The sequence below is a fragment of the Oncorhynchus keta genome, chromosome 12, assembly GCF_023373465.1.
Source record: "Oncorhynchus keta strain PuntledgeMale-10-30-2019 chromosome 12, Oket_V2, whole genome shotgun sequence".
Taxonomy (NCBI): Eukaryota; Metazoa; Chordata; class Actinopteri; order Salmoniformes; family Salmonidae; genus Oncorhynchus; species Oncorhynchus keta.
In genome coordinates, this window is record NC_068432.1 from 4816437 (window position 1) to 4839378 (window position 22942).

The window sequence follows — 22942 nt, forward strand, 5'->3', positions numbered from 1 at the left end:
CAGAAGGACAACCATCTCCACAGAGGAACTCTGGAGCCCTGTCAGAGTTACCATCAGGTTCTTGGTCACCTCTCTGACCAAGGTTCTTCTCTCCCAATAGCTCAGTTTAGTCGGGCGGCCAGCTCTAGGAAAGGTTTTGGTGGTTCCAAATTTCTTCCATTTAAGAATGATGGAGGCCACTGTGTTCTTAGGGATCTTCAACGCTGCAGAAATGTTTTGGTGCCCTTCCCCAGATCTGTGCTTAGACACAATCCTGTCTCGCAGCTCTACAGACAATTCCTTCGACCTCATGGCTTGGTTTGTGCTCTGACATGCACTGTCAACTGTGGGACCTTATACAGACAGGTGTGTCTTTCCAAATCATGTCCAATAAATGTAATTTACCACAGGTGGACTCCAATCAAGTTTTAGAAACATCTCAAGGATGATCATTGCAAACAGGATGCACCTGAGCTCAATTTCGAGTCTCATATCGAAGGGTCTGAATACTTATGTAAATAAGGTATTTTTTATGTTTATTTTTATAAATTTGCAAAAATGTCTTAAACCCTGTTTTTGCTTTGTCATTATGGGGTATTGTGTGTAGATTGGTTTTAGAATAAGGCTGTAACGTAACGAAATGTGGAAAAAGTCAAGGGGTGTGAATACTTTACACTGTGTTTGACAAGTAGTGTGTGAACTGTTGGGGGTGTGTGTGTGCGTTGCGTGTGAGTGCAGCATATGAGTGAGTGTGTGTGTGTGTTTCTGTGTCTCTGTGTGTCTGTTACACCTGTGTGGGTGATACATCTGCATCTGTGTGTGTCAGCTCCCTGGTTTCCCCTCCTGTCAGTCGGGGGAGTTTCCCTCATGCTGCTGATAGTATCGCTGGGCGCAGGCACTGCCGTGTTTCAGTTGTTGTTCTCAGTAATCACCCCGGCCCATGCTCCAACACGCCCCCTGACAAGGCGGTCGACGTCCCCATCTCCGCGACATCCCGTCCCCTCTCCTGCTGGGATTGTTGAAGCCCAGCCCTTCCCGGAAGGATGTCCAGCGAAAGTCAATAAAGTCTGGCTTAAACATAGCCTCCCTTCCTCCCACCACCAGCCACCTGATCACAGAGCCAAACTGATCAATGCCTTAACAGTGAAGTCATAAGTTAACTCAAGTTGTGTTTTTGTCCTCTGTTGATCCTCCTGATGTCTTGTCTTTCTCTCTCCGCCCCTCCATCTCTCCCTCTCCATCCCTGATGCTTGCTGTGGTCGTCCTTTAGGATTATGCGTATAACCAGGTACGTTGGAAGCTTGACTTCTTCACTGACTGTGGCGGTGTCTGTTAAAGGCCCCAATGCAGACGTTTTTATATTGATATCAAGTCATTTCTGGTTAACAATTAAGTACCTTCCTGTCATAGTTTTCTATAAAAACATTTTTTTTAGCAAATCAATCAAGAATTTTGCTAGGATTGTCTGTGAGTGGGAGGGGAAAAACCCGAAAACGTATGAAAACCTGCTGATTAGATGATCCATTTTAGATTGTGTTTTCAACCAGCGACAGGAAATAACACTGACACAATGTTTCATCAGCTGTTGTACGACACAGGGGGAAAACATTCTACGCATGTTTCTCTTACAAGCTCACATACACGCCCACATTGACCTAGATACTTGAAGCTTTGTGTGTAGGTGTCTTTCCTCATGCTGAACAAATTTGCCTCAAGGACCCGTAAGGTCCGCCAGGATAGATTTTGAGACGACTTGGCTAAAGCGCCAACAAACTGGGCCGCCAGGCTATGTTGTGTATACCAGACAAAAGCGGTGTCGTTGTGTCTACCCGTGGCCCTAATTGATGAGTATCCCTATGACGTGCTGTTGACATTGGCTGTCATTGATCCAGAAATATCACCCTCTTCCAGGCTAAGCCCCCTGGAGACCTGGGGTGCATTACAAACATGATGCACCATGGGATTTAATATACGGATGCTGACGAATGAACGGAAGGATGACTCGTTGGCCCACTTTATTAGGACATCAATTGCTTACTTGCCACACACACACACACACACACACACACACACACACACACACACACACACACACACACACACACACACACTGCCTTAAAAGGACACATCACCTCACCTGGCCTTTAGAATTATGTACTAAGTGCTTTCCTAGCCATGACACTATTACATGGATCATTACGTTTCTACGAGACCTGGTCTACCCGGTAACTGACCCATGAATGTCTCAACTTGGCCTGAATAGAATGACTAGGCTACATTCATGTTGGAGAGAGATGATCACTCGTCTGCACGTCTCTGCTTTGTCTTGGCGCGTGACACCCAGCTAGTAGCAGAAGCAGGTCGCTAGGCTAGTCAACGGTCTGCGGTATTTCACTTCCTGTCAGTCTGCAAGACGTCTGCTGCAGGCTGTGCCTCTCTTCCTCTTACCCTTCCTGTCCTCTAACCTCTCCGGCACCAGCACCTCCACCAGTCACGTAGCTAGCGTTAGCATCTAGGTGTGTGGAAACATTCACGGCTATTGGAACGCAGCCTAGCTTTTAGCGCAACTTCAGTGCTAGTCACTCGTTGGTTAGTGACTAATCATCAGGTCTCGGCGGATGTTGTATCTCTGTGTATTTCGGTATCACGATCATCACAGAGTCTGAGGTGTTCAGCCATTCGAGATTAGTCAGTGCGCTGCTGGCTGGGTTGTGTTACATAGAGGGCTGTCTGTCTGTACCCTGATCCCAGTGCTAATTTACACGTCAGCTCCACATCTCCGCCGGGCTCTGTAGATACTGTAGGTCATGATGACATTGGGATGTGTCTCATGGCGTCGTGCTGCAAATGGCTGCTCGCTGACTTGCTGTCACAGAGACCCTCGTGTCATCTTTTAGAAGTGAGCATGATGTTCTCTGTCTTGTCCCCCTACTCTCCGTGACCTTGTCTGGGATGTGACGTGTTGGGGCACACGTCCACTTCGCTCCATCTCGCCATCTAGAGCTATCCCGTCTGGTCCTATCAAAATGCACATTTAACCCCCGAGCGGCAGGAGTCGTAGTGTGCCCCTCTGTCAGAGCCAAACGGCCCCTGGGGTGAGGGATAGAGCAGGGATGTTGGCCACTGGTGTGGCGGTGAGAGGAGGAAGGGGGAGAGGGGGTTGGGAGCAGAGGAGACCTCTGGGGGTTTTCACTTCCATGCTCCCCCCCTTTACTGAGGCCTGAGGCTGCTGGGTGATTTATCATGTCTTTCCCCTCAGCCTCCCAGCCCCCTCCACCCAGCCACCACCCCTCAGCCTCCCAGCCCCAGCACACCAGGCAAACACACACAACACCAGCCTGCGCTGATGTACCGTTATACAAACACCACAAGGTTTTTTTTACAACACAGTAATTAACTGCTCTGATATTCCATAATAAGAGCACAGCAGCTGTAGCAACAACACTGTAAAACACTGTTATCAGGCCAGCCACTTTGACTACCGGTATATGCAAGTGAAAGCCCTGGAGATAGTGTGTCATGTGAAACCGGCGGGAACAAGCAGACCAGGGCGAGTGGATCTGGGACCTGAGACGATACCGCAGGCTACGATCCAGGCCAGACCTACATCTAAATGTTAACATCATTCCCTCTGTTCTGCTTGCACCGCTGCTGCCCGCCGCTGCCTCTGGGGCTAATTTTAGTGATTACATCATCGTATCTAAGATGACAGCCTTGCTGACCCCCCCCCCCTTTCCTCCCCAGCTCCAGGGGAAGGTTCTTATTTTCATAGTACTTGGAGTGCTATGGAGCCGGACTGTTCTGCTCAAGCCAGGCAGGCACTTTACCATGGGGCTTCTGGGGTCTCCAGTCCAAGACATGCACGCTCACACACAGGCAACACGTTCCCTCCTCTCTCGTCTTCCCCTCTCACTGCCCCCTCACCTTCTCCTCTCTTCCCTCTCCTCCTCACTCTCTTCCCTCTCCTCCTCGCTCTCTTCCCTCTCCTCCTCGCTCTTGCCTCTCATCTCCCCATTCTCTCTACATGGACTGGGTGGGAAGGAAAGGCCCTGTTAAAAGGCAGTAATTCCTGTTTTGCAGGAGAGAAGTGGGCTCCAAGCCGGAGAACGGTACCCAGTACAGTACACCATACCACAGCACAGCGGTCTGCTGGAGCACTTTGTGTGGGTAGTGGAGCAGGAAAGCATTGTGATGGAGCCTTCATCAACTATTCATATGGCCAAAGGGGCTTGCCTGTTTAAACCGTGGGCATATTGGTGGTCTGGACCAATGTTCCCTCTAAGCTGCGCGTGTGTGCGGCCGCGCACTTCCTCCAGGACTGCCACGCAGTAGAAATGCCAGGCCGCGCACAGACGCAAGACATTGAACTTGGCCGAGTTCGCCCCATTAGTTTGCATTGTATAGATCAACGTTTTCTCTGTGATGGAATCAACGTTCTATCGGACCATTTTCAATGGAACAAACCAACACACATCTAACTTTGCCAGACTGAGACGGTGATTTTGTGGTAGGCAGAGACGGAGTACTACAGAGTAGAATGCTATTGGCGGGGGTAGCCCATGAGCGCTCTTTCTGTTCAGAGCCGTGCGTGTGCACATTTGTTGACATCCCTTGCTAGTTAGCGAGTTATTAGCCCAGTTATAGATAAGTATAGGTCAGCAGTGGGGAGTTACTGCTTCCTGCAACTTGTAGGCTACATTTCAAGCTGTCTTTGAAAAGCCAGTCTGGTCAAAAGTGTATGTATTAATTAAAGGGGCAGTGTTGTATTTTGAGACAGTCTTGAATATGCAAATAAGCCAATACGCAGAGTGATAGTCTACATTGTCTAATTATCTGTATGGTAATAATAGGAGATTCTATTGTGTAAAGTGGTTTCTTGCGTCATTCAACACAATACAATGCAATTTACAGTTACCTATTTGGCCCATGTTGTTACAGACCAAGTAAAAAATCATGAATGAATGTCAAGCCCTTCATAATGTCAAAATGGGCCTCCCGAGTGGCGCAGTGGTCTAAGGCACTGCAGTGCTTGAGGCATCTCTACAGATCCGGGTTCGATCCCGGACTGTGTCGCAGCCAGCCTTGACCGGGTGACCCATTTGTCCCAGCGTCGTCTGAGTTAGGTGGAGGGTTTGGCCACCCGGTCCTTATCCCATCGCGCTCTAGTGACTCCTGTGGCGGGCCGGGCGCCCGGCAAGCAGTGTGTCAAGAAGCTTCTGAGGACTCACGGCTCTCGACATTCGCCTCTCCCGAGTCCGTAGGGGAGTAGCAGCGATGAGAAAAGACTAACTACCAATTGGATACCACGAAATTGGGGAGAAAGAACATAATAATAATAATAATAATAATAATAATGAAGTTTCATGCAATGTAGACCTGCATTGACCACCACATACAGGCTACTGTAGACTATATCATAGAAATCAAAAACTATTTCCATGTGAAAATGTTCTGGGATTTGCTCCATTGGTTTTGTTGGTAGGTCTACATTATGCAGAAATAACCACGATGGCCTATTGGCTACCGTCTAAAATTGTAAGGGTACGGCCTCACTGTACACGCGCGCTGGAAGTTGCACAAAATTCTCACAACGTTTCAAGTTTCCGCTCACAAGACCAAACATTTGCTCAGTACCCCCAAATAATTTGAGGGAACGGTGGTCTGGAATCTCAAGCGTGGGATTATTTTGTATCATACGGATTCTATAAAGAGCTGTAGACCAAAGGCAATGTTTGATATTTCTGCTCTTAAAAGGAGAAAAAAAAGAAATGTGTAACACCAATTATTAGAATAGCAACTTTCTGCGTTCACTGTTGCAGGAGGTATTTGGTAGGGGAAGATTAGTTGGGGAGAACCAATTGTATTCATGATTTGTTGTTGTTGTTGTTGTTGCATTTAATGAAATGGGCAGTGGTCCAAAATATATGCAAGTGGCTGGTGAAGAAAGAAAGAAACGTTCTCTGTGTGGAAGTTGTACAGCTTTTCACAGAACTCAGCATTCTGCTTGGCTGGCCATTTTTTTAAAAAAACAGGCTGGAGGGGCTTTCGGCAGCTCACACTTTCTAATTGTCCGCGCACAACTGATTAGCTGGGAATGTAAGCCCGGTGCCCGCCCTCCCCCCACACACACGTTTGTCTGTGATAGTATACCCAACACAGCTTGATGGTCACACACACACACACAGACGGAGGCGGCCTAGCGGGGGTGTGTGTGTTATTGTTCAGTGTTCACTGAGCCTTGCTACGGCTCAGGGATATCGAGGGATCCCGTCTCGCCACTGTCATTCTCCTGAGCACTGCAGGGACAATGAGTCCCATGGGACAAATCCCAACACACACACACACTGATGCACACACACTATACATTCCAATTAGAATCACAATCTTGTTGATCAGAGCAGGGATGGACATTATACAGTTGAAGTCGGAAGTTTACATACACTTAGGTTGGAGTCATTAAAACTCGTTTTTCCAACCACTCCACAAATTTCTTGTTAATCAACTGTAGTTTTGGCAAGTCGGTTAGGACATCTACTTTGTGCATGACAAGTAATTTTCCCAACAATTGTTTACAGACAGATTATTTCACTTATAATTCACTGTATCACAATTCCAGTGTGTCAGAACTTTACATACACTAAGTTGACTGTGCCTTTAAATAGCCTGGGGAAATTCATGAAAATTATGTCATGGCTTTAGAAGCTTCTGATAGTCTAATTGACATCATTTGAGTCAATTGGAGGTGTACCTGTGGATGTATTTCAAAGCTTAACTTCAAACTCAGTGCATCTTTGCTTGACATCATTGGAAAATCAAAAGAAATCAACCAAGACCACAGGAAATACAATTGTAGACCTCCACAAGTCTGGTTCATCCTTGGGAGCAATTTCCATACGCCTGAAGGTACTACACTCATCTGTACAAACAATAGTACACAAGTATAAACACCATGGGACCACGCAGCCGTCATACTGCTCAGGAAGGAGACTTGTTCTGTCTCCTAGAGATGAACGTACTTTGGTGTGAAAACTGCAAATCAATCCCAAACAACAGCAAAGGACCTTGTGAAGATGCTGGAGGAAACGGGTACAAAAGTATCTTTACCCACAGTAAAACAAGTTCTATATCGACATAACCTGAAAGGCTGCTCAGCAAGGAAGAAGCCACTGCTCCATAACCGCCATACAAAAGGCCAGACTACGGTTTGCAACTGCACATGGGGACAAAGATTGCACTTTTTGGAGAAATGTCCTCTGGTCTGATGAAACAAAAATATAACTGTTTGGCCATCATGACCATTGTTAGGTTTGAAGGAAAATGCGGGAGGCTTGCAAGCCGAAGAACACCATCCCAACCGTGAAGCACGGGGGTGGCATCATCATGTTGTGGGGGTGCTTTTCTGCAGGAGGGACTGGTGCACTTCACAAAATAGATGGCCTCATGAGGGAGGAAAATTACATGGATTTATTGAAGCAACATCTCAAGACATTAGTCAGGAAGTTCAAGCTTGTTCGCAAATGGGTCTTCCAAATGGATAATGACCCCAAGCATACTTCCAAAGGTGTGGCAAAATGGCTTAAGGACAACAAAGTCGAGGTATTGGAGTGGCCATCACAAAGCCCTGACCTCAATTCCATAGAAAATGTGTGGGCAGAAGTGAAAAAGTATGTGCGAGTAAGGAGGCCTACAAACCTGACCAGCTATGTCAGGAGGAATGGGTTAAAATTCACCCAACTTATTGTGGGAAGCTTGTGGAAGGCTACCCAAAACGTTTGACCCAAGTTACACAATTTAAAAGCAATGCTACCAAATACTAATTGAGTGTATGTAAACTTCTGACCCGCTGGGAATGTGATAAAATAAATAAAAGCTGAAATAAATAATTCTCTCTACTATTCTGACATTTCACATTCTTAAAATAAAGTGGATATCTTAACTGACCTACGATTAAATGTCAGGAATTGTAAAAAACTGAGTTTAAATATATTTGGCAAACTTATATAGCTTCCTTCCTGGTTCTCAATACATCCTCTAATGGAGTGTTCACAAGAAGCACTGTTGTAGCTGGAGACCAGTTGTTTGACTGAAGTCCCCTGATGACTGGCCTGTGGAATGATGCAATCATGTCTCCTTGGTGCTGCCTCCCTGCGTTGGCAGTTTTTAGCTCATGGACATGTTGTTATTGTTCATTATCTTGCTAGGCTTAGGCCTATCTGTTCACATTACTCTCTCTTATACACACACACACACACACACACAGGATGTACATCCTGCCCGAACTCTCTCTGCTGCCTTGACTGCCTCAGAATCAGTGTGATTTTCTTCTTTTTTTCATGAGAAAAGGCTGTGAAATGGTGTTGGTCAGTAGAGCAGTTAGTAGATGCAACTGATGACTGTGTTTGTTTGTGGTGGCGGGTTTGGAAGGATTTGCATGAAAAGGCAGTCCTCAAGGTTCCTCTGTGACTGTTTGAGGAGGAATTGAGTGATTAGCAGAATGCCTCCCTTTGTTTTTGTGTTTTGAGTCGTGGATGGTAAAACCGGATTTGCTGAGCTGTGTTTGTGCCTCCTGTATTAAAGAAAAAGGAAAAAAAGAGGGGAGACGATTCTGATCGAGGCGGCAACTGGCTTTCACCATCACACGCGTTCCCGCTCGCTGTCTCCCTCCTTCGTCTACCAACTTCTAATCAAATACATGAAAGGTCATTTTATTCACGCTGAGGGGCTGGGGTCAGGTAGGAGTGGGTGTGGAGGGAGAGATCCCCAAGCAAAACATCTCTCCTCTTTACGGACAGCGCTCCCAGAAAGCCTCTATGTGCTGGCCTCCTATTGGCTGCTCTCTAAAAGAATGATGTCATCCTTTAGCAGCACGCGGTAGCGCGCGGAGCGGGGGAAACGGGCTTGAGTTATTCCTCTCTTCAGCACAGTGGTGCAGGGAGAGAAGACTTTCCGACACGGACACATTTACTCGACAGCAGGCTGAAGTAGAGAACCTAATGACTTAGAAAGTTTCACATCCTCCTCCCTCACCGCCGGCTGCATTCTGCAGCTCTCCATAAGGGAGTCGTGGCTGTTATAGGTTTGGGTTTCTTTGTTTCTCTGGCCCAGGTATAATTCAGTGTGCTTCACAGTGCAACTGGGATAATACTCCTGTGCTGCAAAATCAAAGCCATCTACTCGATTTCAAATCCTATTTCACAACCAGGCACATGATTTGGAGTGTTTGTGAAAGGCAACGCATTAGCATATTTCCCTAGCAGACGCGTGCTGCCGCCCTCTGTTCTGTGTTCAGATAACGTGCTGTGATTTATGCTTTTTTTTCTCTCTCTTTAGTTATTTCGCCATTTATTTAAAGTAGTGGAGGTGGCTGAATGCACAAGGCTTTATGTTGCTGCCTGATCAATAAAGATGCTCCCGCTCCTCTTTCTAGTCTCCCTCTCTCGGTTCTCTACCTTTCTCCACTCCCGCTAGACAGCCAATCGGTCTAATGCAGTTTCCCCCTGGCACTCGCTCTCTCCTCCTCTTCCTCCCTCCATCTATCCCTCCTCCTCTTCCTCCCTCCATCTATCCCTCCTCCCATCCCTCTCCCTGCCCAGGTGATGTCATTCTTTTTCAGCCGGGCTCCCCTCCCCCCTTCCTCCCTCCGCCTATTAGCCGTTGGCTCTTTGCGGTGAACCGTCAAATCGATGGGAGGTTCTCCGGGGTGGGGGGAAGCAGTGCGCTAGCCTGGGTCTGTGCACTCTGAGCTGGGGAACGGGAGCAGGCAGTCTGGCCCCTCTGGAGACGGACGGGCACGCACGCGCGCTCACACACACACACGTGCTGCCGGAGAGCTACAGACAGAGAGAGCTGGAGAGGGAGGAAGAGAGCTGCAGTGAGCCAGGCGGTGTGAGGAGGGAAATAGACACAGATGAGTGCATGCTGACTGACTGGAAGTCTTGCTCGTGGTCTCTCTCTCTCTCTCTGGGACTATTGACTAGTGACGGCACCGCTGGCTCTGCCCTGGAGAATAGGCCGTCTGTCAGCCATAGTTACGAACAGGTTGAAAAGATGGAAAGAAAACTACCAGGGACTTTAAATGACTTTTCCTCAACCCTTTGACTTCTCTCTAAGGATCCTCCTGTCTACAGTTTTACAGCACGTCTGAACTTGAGCAAGTTTGCAGGATCGTTGAGGCTGAGGCCATGCAACCTGCTATGTCTTTGGGATTTAATGCATTTAGCACTCTGGAGATGTCGAATGGATAATTGTTTCTGAGTCCAGCTTTTTAAATACATTTCTTAATTTGAATGTGGAGGGTCACTAGTGATCCTCTAAATGCCTCTCTCGCCATTGGCATTGGCTTCCCTCTTGATTGACGTGTGACAGTCACTGCCAGAACCTGAATGAACAATAGCAAACTGACAACTAACGCCCGAGGACATTTGGACAACGTTGAGGATTTGATCTCTTTCAGGGGCGATTTCCTCGCGCCCCCTTCAGAAGAAGCCTCCAGTCTTATCGGCGTCTGCTTCCTTTGCCTCGTCTTCCTTTTCCCCCCTGTCTTTTGGTGTCGAAAGGGGAAACTTTGCCTCCCTGCTCTGAACATGGCTTTCCTTGTCCGTTGCTATGCCAACTGCTTGCAGCCGTGGTCCTCCAAAGTAAGCGATGTCGTAATCCCTTCTGTGGCCAGCGCACTCTGCTGGGTTAGGATGCTGTGTGTGTGTGTGATGCGCTGCGTTTAGGTGTGAACTGTACAGCCGCTGCTTTTATCATTTATTCATGCATGCTTTGCTGTAAATTCAGATGCATTATTTAGATTATGGGCGTGTATTTATTAATTGGACATTCAGATTTCACAATGCATTCTGCAAAAAAAATTAAAACCGAGTGACAGGTTTGTGTGGTTGAGCCCATGTCCTATATTGAATGGTGTGACTGATGAAATGAGTCTTTACACTATGCATGATGAGGTTGAATTTGGAATGCACAGCATGAAAGGTAAATGCGAGTGAGTGTCTATGGCTCTGTCACTATGCTGGTTGGGCTGTTCTGGGCTGGTTGATTCTCCTCTTACTTGACCGTCTGATTGACAACATTTTGCCCACCTGAGCTGCAGGATCGGGGGCTGTCTGTCTCTCTCCTGTGCTAAGGTGTCCATCCATCCAGCCTGACTCGGCCCCTAATCACAGGTTACTCAGGCGTCCTGACAGACGACTGCCAGTAAAATCACAGTGTCACCAAGGGACCAGACATCTTGGTGTTGAGAGCTTCCAAGATGCTTGTCTTCGTTATAAGAACTGTCTTAATGAGGCAGGGGTGTGAAGATGGTTGACACGTTAATCCCAATCTCTTGTCACTCCAGGTCTGCGTTCCAAGTTGAACTCCTTTTGACCAAGTTAATGGGTTCTCGACATTTTGTGTTGAATGGATTTGTGATTTACACATCAGCTTTTTTAGGCTCTGTTGTTCTTCAGAATTAGCGTAAGGTTGACTAAATGTTTGCATTGATTGAAGTGAATAAATGGCTCTATAGCCTAAACCACAAGCTAATGCTCAGGAATCAATGTCTATGATTTATGGAAAGTTCTGAGCGCGGTGTTGTCAAAAACATTTTTACCTTAGGCGCACACAATTTGCGCTAACGTATGGGTGTGTGTGTGTCTTGGAAGGGGTTGGGAATACGCAGAAGACACATTTCCAACTCGGGTGGCCTAATAAAGTATCTTATCCACTGCTTTTTTGATCAAATAACTTTGAATGGCTGAGTTTTACTGCTAACTAAGACACATCTATGATCGGAGATAAGAGATCACACATCATCCGTCTGTTTGAGATGAGATGAGAAGCAGCCTGTTTGAAGACGTGGCTAATGAGAGTCGACGTGTGCCGCCCGTCGTTGATGAGACGAGCAGACCCGAGGAGAAAGGTTAATGAAGTTCCCCTTTAAGCCCATCAGCTCGAGCACCAGACTAAACTGAAGCTACAGTATGGACCGAAATAGCAACAAGGTCATGATCATTTGTGTTGTGCCCGAGCTGAGGAGGAATCTGATGAATTCACAAGTTTCTGACGCTCATTTACGGTTGGCCGTCCGGGGTTATTGACTCCCCATCTCTTTCGATCTACTGTTCTGTGGTTGGGAAATGGTTGTGTTATGCCATTCCATGTTTCCTCTGAACAAGATGGTCACTGCCAGCATTCATCTACCGGAGTCCTTCTCATCTGTGGCAGTGCTGGACAAACTCTTTTCACTTATTAGACTACTATGTGAATGCTATTGCGAATGAATGAGCTACTTCCAAACGGGAGCATTGGTATTCAATATTGACATAGCAGATCATGCCTTAATGAATACTCAAACACAGTGGAATAAGATTAACAAGTGAGCGACGCAATTAGAAAGTGACACTGATTCACTATGGATGGCTTCAGATGACAGAAGCCAATATCCGGCCCACTGTTTTCCCTGGCCTGAACCCCGTGAAGCCTGTCTCCATCCCCCTGTGTCACTGCCTGAGGCTCTAGTTTGTTTTGATGAGTTACCGAGGGACCAGAGTCAATGGTCTCCAATCGTACAATTCAGGCCAGCGCCACAGTAATGGGGACTGCTGCTGCTGTGGGGTGCTGCTCCCCTGCATCTTTAAGCCTCCTCCTGTTTACTATTGGCCATCTCCGTCTGGACATCTCCCGTGACTTGTGCTGCGTCCCAAAATGGCAGCCTGTCCCCTATGGGCCCTGATCGGACGTGGTGCACTGTATAGGGAATAGGGTGCCATTTGGGGCGCAGCCTTGGGTCGAGGGTTATTAATGGAGCCTGGAGCGCGTTTGCTTTTAGCGTCCATCCATTGTCCCCCGTTGACGGCTCTGCTCTGGGATCAGGACAGCTGTCAGCGGGTTGATAAGGCTTGTTGCCTTGTTCTGTTCTGCTGCGTTGAGGTGTTTACTATCTACTTGGCCACTGAATGCCTTTCCTTCCCTCAGGGGAGAGTGTTTCCCTGCTCAAGTGCAGAGTGCTTAGTCTTGCTACCTCCACAATCAATGGGCTTGCAGAACTTTGGATTGATGCCCCTTTGAATAGTAATGGAAGCGGAGGGGAGAAATATCTGCAGTGAAATGGATCCAGGGCAGTCAGGCAGGGAGGGTGTCCAATCGACAGGCTCTCTTGGTGGGGTAACTGTCTCTCAGCCCAACCTGGTCTCAGTGCATTTCGTATTATTCTGTACATAAATCCAAGGTACTCTGTTTAAATCAAATACAATTATATTGGTCACATACACATGTTTAGCAGATGTTATTGCAGGTGTAGTGAAATGCATGTGCTTCTATATCCAACAGTGCAGTAATATCTAACAAGTAATATCTAACAATTTCACAACAATACACACATCTAAAGTAAAGGAATGGAATTAAGAATCTATAAATATTTGGACTAGCAATGTTGGAGCAGCATAGACTCAGATACAGTATTTACTTATGAGATGAGTAATGCAAAATATGTAAACATTAAAGTGACCAATGTTCCCATATTAAAGTGGCCAGTGATAACAAGTATATATGTACATAGGGCAGCAGCCTCTAAGGTACTACTGATGGCTGTTTAACAGTCTGATGGCCTGGAGATAGAAGCTGTTTTTCAGTCTCTCGGTCCCAGCTTTGATGCACCTCTACTGACCTCGCCTTCTGGGTGATAGCAGGGTGAACAGGCAGTGGCTCGGGTGGTTGTTGTCCTTGATTATCGTTTTGGCCTTCCTCTGACATCGGGTGCTACAGGTGTCCTAGTCTGACATGTTACGTTTCGTTTGGTATGTAGATGTCCATCACCCCTTTTTGTATGATATGTTAAGAATGACAATTCATATTATACGTTCTGAATTTGCAAAAATGTACAATATGTTCTGAATTTGCGGAAATGTATGATATGTTACGAATTCTGGCTGGGTGGCATGGGTTAGCTAGCAGGCTAAAGTTAGCTAGGGTTAAGTTTAGGAGTTAGGTTAAATGGTTAAGGTTAGGAGAAGGGTTAGCTAACATGCTAAGTGGTTGGAAAGGAGCTAAAAAGTAGTAAACCGTTTCAAAGTTGCTAAAACGTTAGTTGTCCGGGTTGAGATTCGAACTTGCAACCTTTTGGGACGCTAGAAGTTCCCTTTGTACGCCCCACTCATCCACCCCCCGACCCACCATCCTGCTTTCCCTTTTTTGCCTTAAGTAACCGTCTATCTTAGGTAACCATACCAAATGGAACACATACTAATTTGAGTGTTCCGGATTTACATTTACTAGGTTACGTCTAGTCTATGAGACCGGGCTCTGGCTCTCACTGGATGTGGACCTTCTCATCCAATCATATTCTATTATTATCAGGACGGATGAAGTCCGATGTGAAGCATTAGATCATATCCAAGGTATTATATAAGATTATTCTAGGTAGTTTTAGATGAGGGGGAAAGTATTGGAAATCAAAATGTGAAATCTATATACATCTTTGCCACTGTGATGTATTGGCCTTGGAGGATTGTTAAATACTTATACAACTTGGTACAATGAATCATTTTCGATAACATGGCAGTTCATTGTGAAGCTGCAATGTGCAAAAGATAGGCCTAATTCACAAACACTTGATTACTGTACATCGATTGACCCTTATAGTTACTTGTCTAGAGGAATACGCATTGAACTTGTACTTGCTGCCGTACCCCGTTCAAAGGCACTTACATTTTTTTTGTCTTGCCAATTCACCCTCTGAATGGCACACTTACACACTCCATGTCTCAATTGTCTCGTGGCTTAAAAGAATATTATTTCTCCTCTCGTTCATCTACAATGATTGAAGTGGTTTTGACAGTTGACATCAATAAGGGATCATAGCTATCGACCTGGATTCACCTGGTCAGTCTATGTCATGGAAAGGTGTTCCTAATGTTTTGTACACTGTGTACATTTTCTCTCACAACCCAGACAGGCGTACGCCTTTTCAGTCTCACAACACACACAGCAGAGAGACATAGGGAGTGTCAAAAATAACACCCTATTCCCTATGGTGGACTACTTTTGTAGCCGCCTCGCAAAGCCACCTGATCCGGCGAGCTTACATGAATGTTGCTGATATCTGTGGAGCAACATTCAGTGTAAGCTCGCGGGATCAGGCAGCTTTGCGAGGCTACTAAATTTGACCAAAGTGCAAAGGGAACACATCCATAGAAAGTTGTTGTGAATGGTAATATACGAGGGATGGGCCGGAGGGCCCAATGCACGGTCCTAATTACGGCGAAACCCTGCCTTTTTTATTTCTTCAATTACATTTCTGAACCGTCAAATGTTAAACCTAACCTTAACACTCACAGCTAACCTAATGCCTAATTCGAAGCTTAAATTAAGACCGAATAGCAAATATTTGTTGTCATGAATATTTTATGATCATTTTAGAGTTTTTGACCGTGGAACTATTGAAAAGCCTAATGCATGGCGTATCGATCCTTATCGCCTTCCTGTCCAGATGACACCCTAGACCTCCCTGGACACAGAAAGCTGTCTACCAGCCCAGACCATAGCTTTTCTCCGTCTGCTGTTGTCAGTAGAATATTAACATGTTTCAAGTAACAACAACAAAAAAACTAGCCTGAATTGTCCATTTTTTATTATTTTGATGTATTGTAATACATTGTATTATTTGAATTATGCATCTCGTCCATCCATCCATTCTGCAACGCCATTAATTAGATGACGAGGCATTTGGCTACCTTAAATGACAAGTTAACTTGTTTTGAACCAAGTCGCTCTCTTCTTATGTAAATGGCATGTTGTACTATGATACGAGAAACTAGAAACCACTCGGACATGGAAATGAATCTCTCGAGTCCAACAAAAGTGACTAATGTAAGCAGATAACGTTGACACAATTTCACGTGTGCGAAAGATCGTATATGGGTGTTTTTGGAGCCTTTGTTCATGTGTATCTGTGGTCCCCATACTGGGGCGGCAGGGTAGCCTAGTGGTTGGACTAGTTACCGAGAGGTTGCAAGTAAAATCACACAAACTATCTGGACACGTCTAATGACATTCCCCCCCAAAAAGTTAAGAGCGTCGTAGTTGTGCTGTTGCAGAAACCGTGTGCCTGTTTTGACTTTGTAAGCTACTCTCACCTTGCATAATCTTGTGAGAACCATGAACGCATCCTCCATACCCTTACGATGCCATTACGACACGTACCTTTCTGATAATGCACTACTCTGCAATATTAAAGCGACATATCATTTGTGAGCATTATACTTACACCTCTGCTTTTATGTTTAATTTTTTTTTTGTACAAGTGGAAGAGATTTGGTATCATGATGAAAAACACAGTCTAGCTCTCTGGCCTGTGTAATTGCTGTCCAATAAATGTGATGATGAGCGTTGTTGAGTACTCTGATCTAGGCTCTGTGTCCCAAATGGCTTCCTATACCCTATAGGAATACTTTTGACCAGACTCATATGGGCCCTGGTCAAAAGTAGTCCCCTAAATTGGGAATAGGGTGCCATTTTGGATGCATCCCTGGCCCCCCTCTTCATTGGTATGCCCACTGTGCTGCTAGTGGTACCATTATAGGACCAAATGGCCTCAGACTACTAGTGGAGCCTCAAAGACATGCTAACTGCAGATGATCCCATTACTTAGCCGTCCCCCTGACACACACACACACACAGAGCCCCCTCCACAGTCTCACAGCCCTGTCAACCATGTGCCCCCTCCCCACCAGACCCAGGCGCTGATGATATTTCAGCCAGGGTAGCTTCACCCATTCCAGCTGTTTCCATTATCTTAGTGCTATTGATTTTTTTCCGGCACTGGGTCGGCCTATACATAGCAGGCCCTTCTCTCTCTCTCTCTCTCTGGATCATTTTCAAGGGCATTTATAAATACAAAAATGCGAGCGCTGTGTGCCTGTCCTTCCAGGCAGATTGAGTTTTGGCCTGTCTTTGTCTGCTTGCTCCTACAGGGGCTCACATACAGTACTAATTGACTGTGATCCTTGGGCCTGTATGAGCCTGTATACCCAACCGCCGGTTACAGCCCGGTGCCACTTCGACCAATAACACCTATTTAAACCCCCACAAGCCTTTCGCTACACTCGCATTAACATCTGCTAACCATGTGTATGTGACAATTCAAATTTGGTTTGATTTGGAAGTATAGTAGGATTTCTTCCCTCTGAGGAAGGATGTTTGTGAAGTGTGTTTGTGTGGACTGTATTGCTATCCACACGATCCACTCTGTTAGTTAGGACTCCACACTAAGCTGTCAGACAGGACTCCCTCCGCTGCGGTGTTTTCCACCATCTGGAGGGCTGAGAGGACTGTACCAACTGTGGAGAACAGGGTCCATCTCCAGCAACAACACGAGAACAGAAGGGTGTGGCTGACTGTCCTGCAGGCTGGTCCCCCTTGTTTTAGTCCGGTGGTCCCTCCCTGGGCCTGTTGTTATTGTGGTTGTGCCTGGCAGGGGGTGGAGGATGGTACGAGGGCAGGAAGCATCTGGGAGGAGAGGGAGTTAGGAGGGGGCTCTGGAGTGACCTCTCGCTGGGTTTGGCTGGGCGGCCGGACGGACTGGGCTGTGTTAAAATACCGTGTTTAGCCTCCTGTGTCCTGCATACGGGTAGCACTGGCCCCATGGCCTTCTTTCCTGAGAGGCCCAGACTCCCACCTTCCTGTTTCTCACACACACACACACACACACACACACACACACACACACACACACACACACACACACACACACACACACATGGAGGTGGTCTGGGGCCCGTGCTCTATCGCTCTTGTTCTCAATTTCAATCTCAGGGCTTTAGTACCATGGGAAACATATGTTTACATTGCCAAATTAAGTGAAATGAATAATAAACTAAAGTGAAATCAAAAATGTACCGGAAACATGACTCTCTCAAAAGGAAGAGAGACATTTCAAATGTCATATTACGGCTAAGTACAGTGTTTTGACGATGTACAAATAGTTAAAGTACAAAAGGGAAAATAAATAAACATAAATATGGGTTGTATTTACAATGGTGTTTGTTCTTCACTGGTCGCCCTTTTTTTGTGGCAACAGGTCACACATCTTGCCCTCCCTCCCTCCCTCCCTCCCTCCCTCCCTCCCTCCCCCTCCCTCCCTCCCTCCCTCCCTCCCTCCCTCCCTCCCCTCCCTCCCTCCCTCCCTCCCTCCCTCCCTCCCTCCCTCCCTCCCTCCCTCCCTCCTCTCCTCTCCTTCTCCTCTCCTCTCCCTCCCTCCCTCCCCTCTCCTCTCCTCCCTCCCTCTCCTCTTCTCCCTCTCCCTCTCCCTCTCCTCTCCTCTCTCTCCCTCTCCTCTCTCCCTCCCTCTCCTCTTCTCTCTCTCCCTCCCTCTCCTCTTCTCTCTCTCCCTCCCCCTCTCTCCCTTCCAGTGCTGTTTGAGTATGGGACACAGGCCAGGGCGAGAGGAGGGAGGAGGTTTGCGATAGGTCTCAGCCATGCCACACCATGAATATTCATGTTGGAGACAGACACATCAAACCTCACTGGCAGTGAACTGGACCCATCCCTCTGAGACAGAGCACAGCCCCCCACCCAACACTGATATAAATGAACCAGGAGATTTTAATATGTAACCATTCCTGAAGAGGGAAGATACAGGAAAACTTCGCTTTAGAGTTTTGACCTCACTGACCAGCAGAAGAGGGTAAATTAAATGAGTGATTACGCAATGCCTTTAAACCTACACACACACACACACACACACACACACACACACACACAAAACTTGGTAATCCATTGTGTAGTGTAATTCCAGCTGGGTGATTAAACATGGATGGCCTTACACTATTAGTCACTGTTGTCACACCCAAGACAGAGACGGCGTCACCCGTAGACTGTCGCTATGTCTGTCTGTCTCTGTTAGTCAGTCCTGGCTGCCACTCTGACTGACTCCAGACTCTACCTTGGTCAAAAGTCAAAGCCCTTTGCTAGCGGGGCCAGAAACAGCACCAGGCCGTCACTTAACATCCTGGCTATCACAATACTGGCCGTGCCCGCTCCAAAGTGAAGCCAAACCCTTCCTCCTCTGACTCTGTTCAGTTACAACACAGGAAGGGGGTGATTCAGCTCCCTGGAATCTCTTTTGGACCAGGAACATCCTCCCTAAGATAGGATAATGACAACATTTTGGTGTTACTGTTTCCTGTTTTTGGGCCAGGCGGACTGTGATACTCGTGCCAGGCTAGATGCTAGGCAAGGAGCAGCCTCTCGAGATGAGAGTTAAATGCGATATGATGATGACCGGCCTGTGATATGAAATGTGACACTACTTTGATTGTCATGCTTATGCTGCTGGCTCTGATTTGTGCGTTGGCGTATAACCAAAAGGGGAACAGAGAGTAACTACCCACCCCTTTGATTCAGTCCTCATTACGTGGGTGGGGAGAGAGATGTGAGGGTCTTTTCCTAACAGCCTTTCCCTACTCTCCTCTCGTCTCCCCCCCCCCCGCGTGGCACGGCCCCTGCTCTCTCTCTCGCTCTGTTTCTCTCGCTGTCTATTCCTCCCCCTCGCCCAGTCCTGCCCGCCTCGCCTGACTTCGCACCCGTCACCTCCAATTCCAAGTTCAATTCATTACACCTCTCTCTCACCCGCAGTCTCTTCTCTGCCGAAGCCCCGTGTGTTCACTTTAAAGGGAGCGGGGGAGGAGGAAAGGGGGTTCTTAAAAGAGAATACTACCCACCCCCCCTCTCTCTCTACTGCATCTTAATCAAGACTTTAGTTCGCTCTATAGCTCTGTTGTGTGAGAGTGCAGCAGGTGTTTTGGGAGCAGGGGAAAAGGTCAGGGTGTTAGGAAGCGGAGGGTCAGGATGCTCTCAGGGCAGGCTGGTTCACAGAGAGTTTAACGTGTGGGACGTCATGCCGGCGCCCGGTCCGCTGTACCTCTCTAACACCATTGAGCCAACCGAAGCGGTCTGTAGCCGCAGGGCTAATTTCCGACTGTGTGTGCGTTTCTCCGACTGTGTGTGCGTTTCTCCGAGTGTGTGTGTGTGTGTGTGCGCGCCTTCTTGGCGTGTGTGCAAGGCACAGCTCACACCTGACTACACTTATTTAGCATTTAGCTCCATTTGGCTGTGATGCCATGAGTGGAAGAGGGCGATCTCAAAATAAAGATGGAATGAATATATTTTTTATTGAGCCTTTATTGAACTCTGCAAGTCAGTTAAGAACACAATCTTATTTACAGTGACGGCCAAACCCGGGATGATGCTGGGCTAATTATGCCCCGCCCTATGGGACTCTCAATCACAGTCGGATATGATGCAGCCTGGATTCGAACCAGGCACTGTAGTGTGCAGTGTCTTAGACCGCTGCGCCACTCTGGAGCAGAATTGACCGACATCAAAGGAGACCTACAACGTGTGCCTTGTACTGTTTTTCTCAACTTATGTTGGCTTTATAACAGTTGCGTAACATGTTGAAATACTGGAGATTGTTCTCTTTCTCAGTATGTTTGCGTGGTTTGGAATTGAGATTATGACATTAACAATGACACTGTTTGCCAAGTGGTTGGCACATGCTGGACTCTGGTTCATGGGTACTGGCGTGCCATTGATGTTCATGTCGTGTCCCTTTCTAACGTTGCGCTGGCGTCATCTTTCAGACATACTGTTCAGATGTTCCAATTCCGAGAGAATGACAACTTCTACAGGCTATTTTTTATTGAAATGGGTCCTCTGGCCAAATCCATTTCGACAACCATCTCTTTGTTTTAGTATGTACTCATGTCTGTCCTCCAGTAGAACTCAGCAGTCAATGGTCCATAATAAGCCGCTAATTAGCATGACTCTCCGCCACCCAAATAGAATGCGTAATGACTCTTGTGTTGCTGGGGCTTTGAGATTCGGCTCAGCGTTTAGTCTCCACCTCCCGTCCTCTGATACGTTGCAACTCTACCTCCAGTGCATCCCTCTATTGTGCCATTATAGTTAGCCTAATGAGGGGTGGCAGCTAGTATTGACGCTCATTTTATTTCGGTTACCGTCATTGCTTTAGGTGTTTGGGTCTCAGGGAGGGATGGAAAGCTGAAAGGCTAGTGGAGTAAATCGCCTGTATATCAATAGCCTGATCTTTCACTCGGAGTGCCCAGCTGCCCGGCCCTAAAACTGGCAAGCCTGTTACCTACAACAACACTCATCACGTGTGTCTGTCCGATGGCTGCCCTCTCCTCACTGACTAGCAGACACCTCTAGAGATCCACTCTATTCTAACCCACCTGATTTGAGTTGGGGGGGGACGTGTGCCAACCACTTGGCAAACATAGGCACAGATACACACACCCTGGACACCATATGTGAATGAATTACCCCCCATGTATCTTCCGAGTTTGTACTGTTAGGTGACCTAAACTGGGATATGCTTAACACCCCGGACGTCCTACAATCTAAGCTAGATGTCCTCAATGTCACCCAAATTATCATAGAACCTACCAGGTACAAGCACAAAGCCGTAAACACGGGCACCCTCATAGATATTATCATAACCAACCTGTCCTCTAAATACACCTCTGCTGTCTTCAGCCAGGATCTCAGCGATCACTGCCTCATTGCCTGCGTCCGTAATGGGTTCGCGGTCAAACGACCACCCCTCATCACTGTCAAACGCTCCCTAAAACACTTCAACGAGCAGGCCTTTCTAATCGACCTGGCCCGTTGTATCCTGGAAGGATATTGACCTCATTCCGTCAGTAGAGGATGCCTGGTTATTCTTTAAAAGTGCTTAACTCACCATCTTAAATAAGCATGCCCCATTAAAAAAAAAAATGAACCAGGAACACATATAGCCCTTGGTTCACTCCAAATCTGACTGCCCTTGACCAGCACAAAAACATCCTGTGGTGTACTGCATTAGCATCGAATAGCCCCTGCGATATGCAACTTCTCAGTGCATCTAATAGACCCTGCAATATGCAACCAATACACAGGCAGTTAGGAAAGCAAAGGCTAGCCTTTTCAAACAGAAATTTGCATCCTGTAGCACAAACTCCCAAAAATTAGGCTAGGAAACACTGTCACCGCCGATAAATCCACGATAATTGAGAATTTCAATAAGCATTTTTCTAGAAATCTAAATCAAATCAAATGTATTTGTCACATACACATGGTTAGCAGATGTTAATGCGAGTGTAGCGAAATGCTTGTGCTTCTGGTTCCGACAATGCAGTAATAACCAACAAGTAATCGAACTAACAATTCCAAAACTAAAGAATATGTACATATAGATATATGAATGAGTGATGGTACAGAGCAGCATAGGCAAGATACAGTAGATGGTATCGAGTACAGTATATACATATGAGATGAGTATGTAAACAAAGTGGCATAGTTAAAGTGGCTAGTGATACATGTATTACATAAGGATGCAGTAGATGATATAGAGTACAGTATATACGTATACATATGAGATGAATAATGTAGGGTATGTAAACATTATATTAGGTAGCATTGTTTAAAGTGGCTAGTGATATATTTTACATCATTTCCCATCAATTCCCATTATTAAAGTGGCTGGAGTTGAGTCAGTGTGTTGGCAGCGGCCACTCGGTGTTAGTGGTTGCTGTTTAACAGTCTGATGGCCTTGAGATAGAAGCTGTTTTTCAGTCTCTCGGTCCCAGCTTTGATGCACTTGTACTGACCTCGCCTTCTGGATGATAGCGGGGTGAACAGGCAGTGGCTCGGGTGGTTACTGTCCTTGATGATCTTTATGGCCTTCCTGTAACATCGGGTGGTGTAGGTGTCCTGGAGGGCAGGTAGTTTGCCCCCGGTGATGCGTTGTGCAGACCTCACTACCCTCTGGAGAGCCTTACGGTTGTGGGCGGAGCAGTTGCCGTACCAGGCGGTGATGCAGCCCACCAGGATGCTCTCGATTGTGCATCTGTAGAAGTTTGTGAGTGCTTTTGGTGACAAGCCGAATTTCTTCAGCCTCCTGAGGTTGAAGAGGCGC

At 46.8% G+C, this 22942-nt stretch overlaps 1 protein-coding gene across 14 annotated transcripts in view; it reads left to right on the top strand.

Moving 5' to 3' along the window:
- The window catches only part of LOC118390890 (rap guanine nucleotide exchange factor 6-like), a 136750-nt gene that overhangs the window by 49451 nt on the left and 64357 nt on the right, over positions 1-22942 (top strand). For all 14 annotated transcript variants that reach the window (XM_052457637.1, XM_052457642.1, XM_052457641.1 and 11 more), the window contains exon 7: positions 1250-1267. In XM_052457637.1, coding sequence (XP_052313597.1) covers positions 1250-1267 — 18 coding nt within the window. The remainder of the gene's footprint in view (positions 1-1249; positions 1268-22942) is intronic.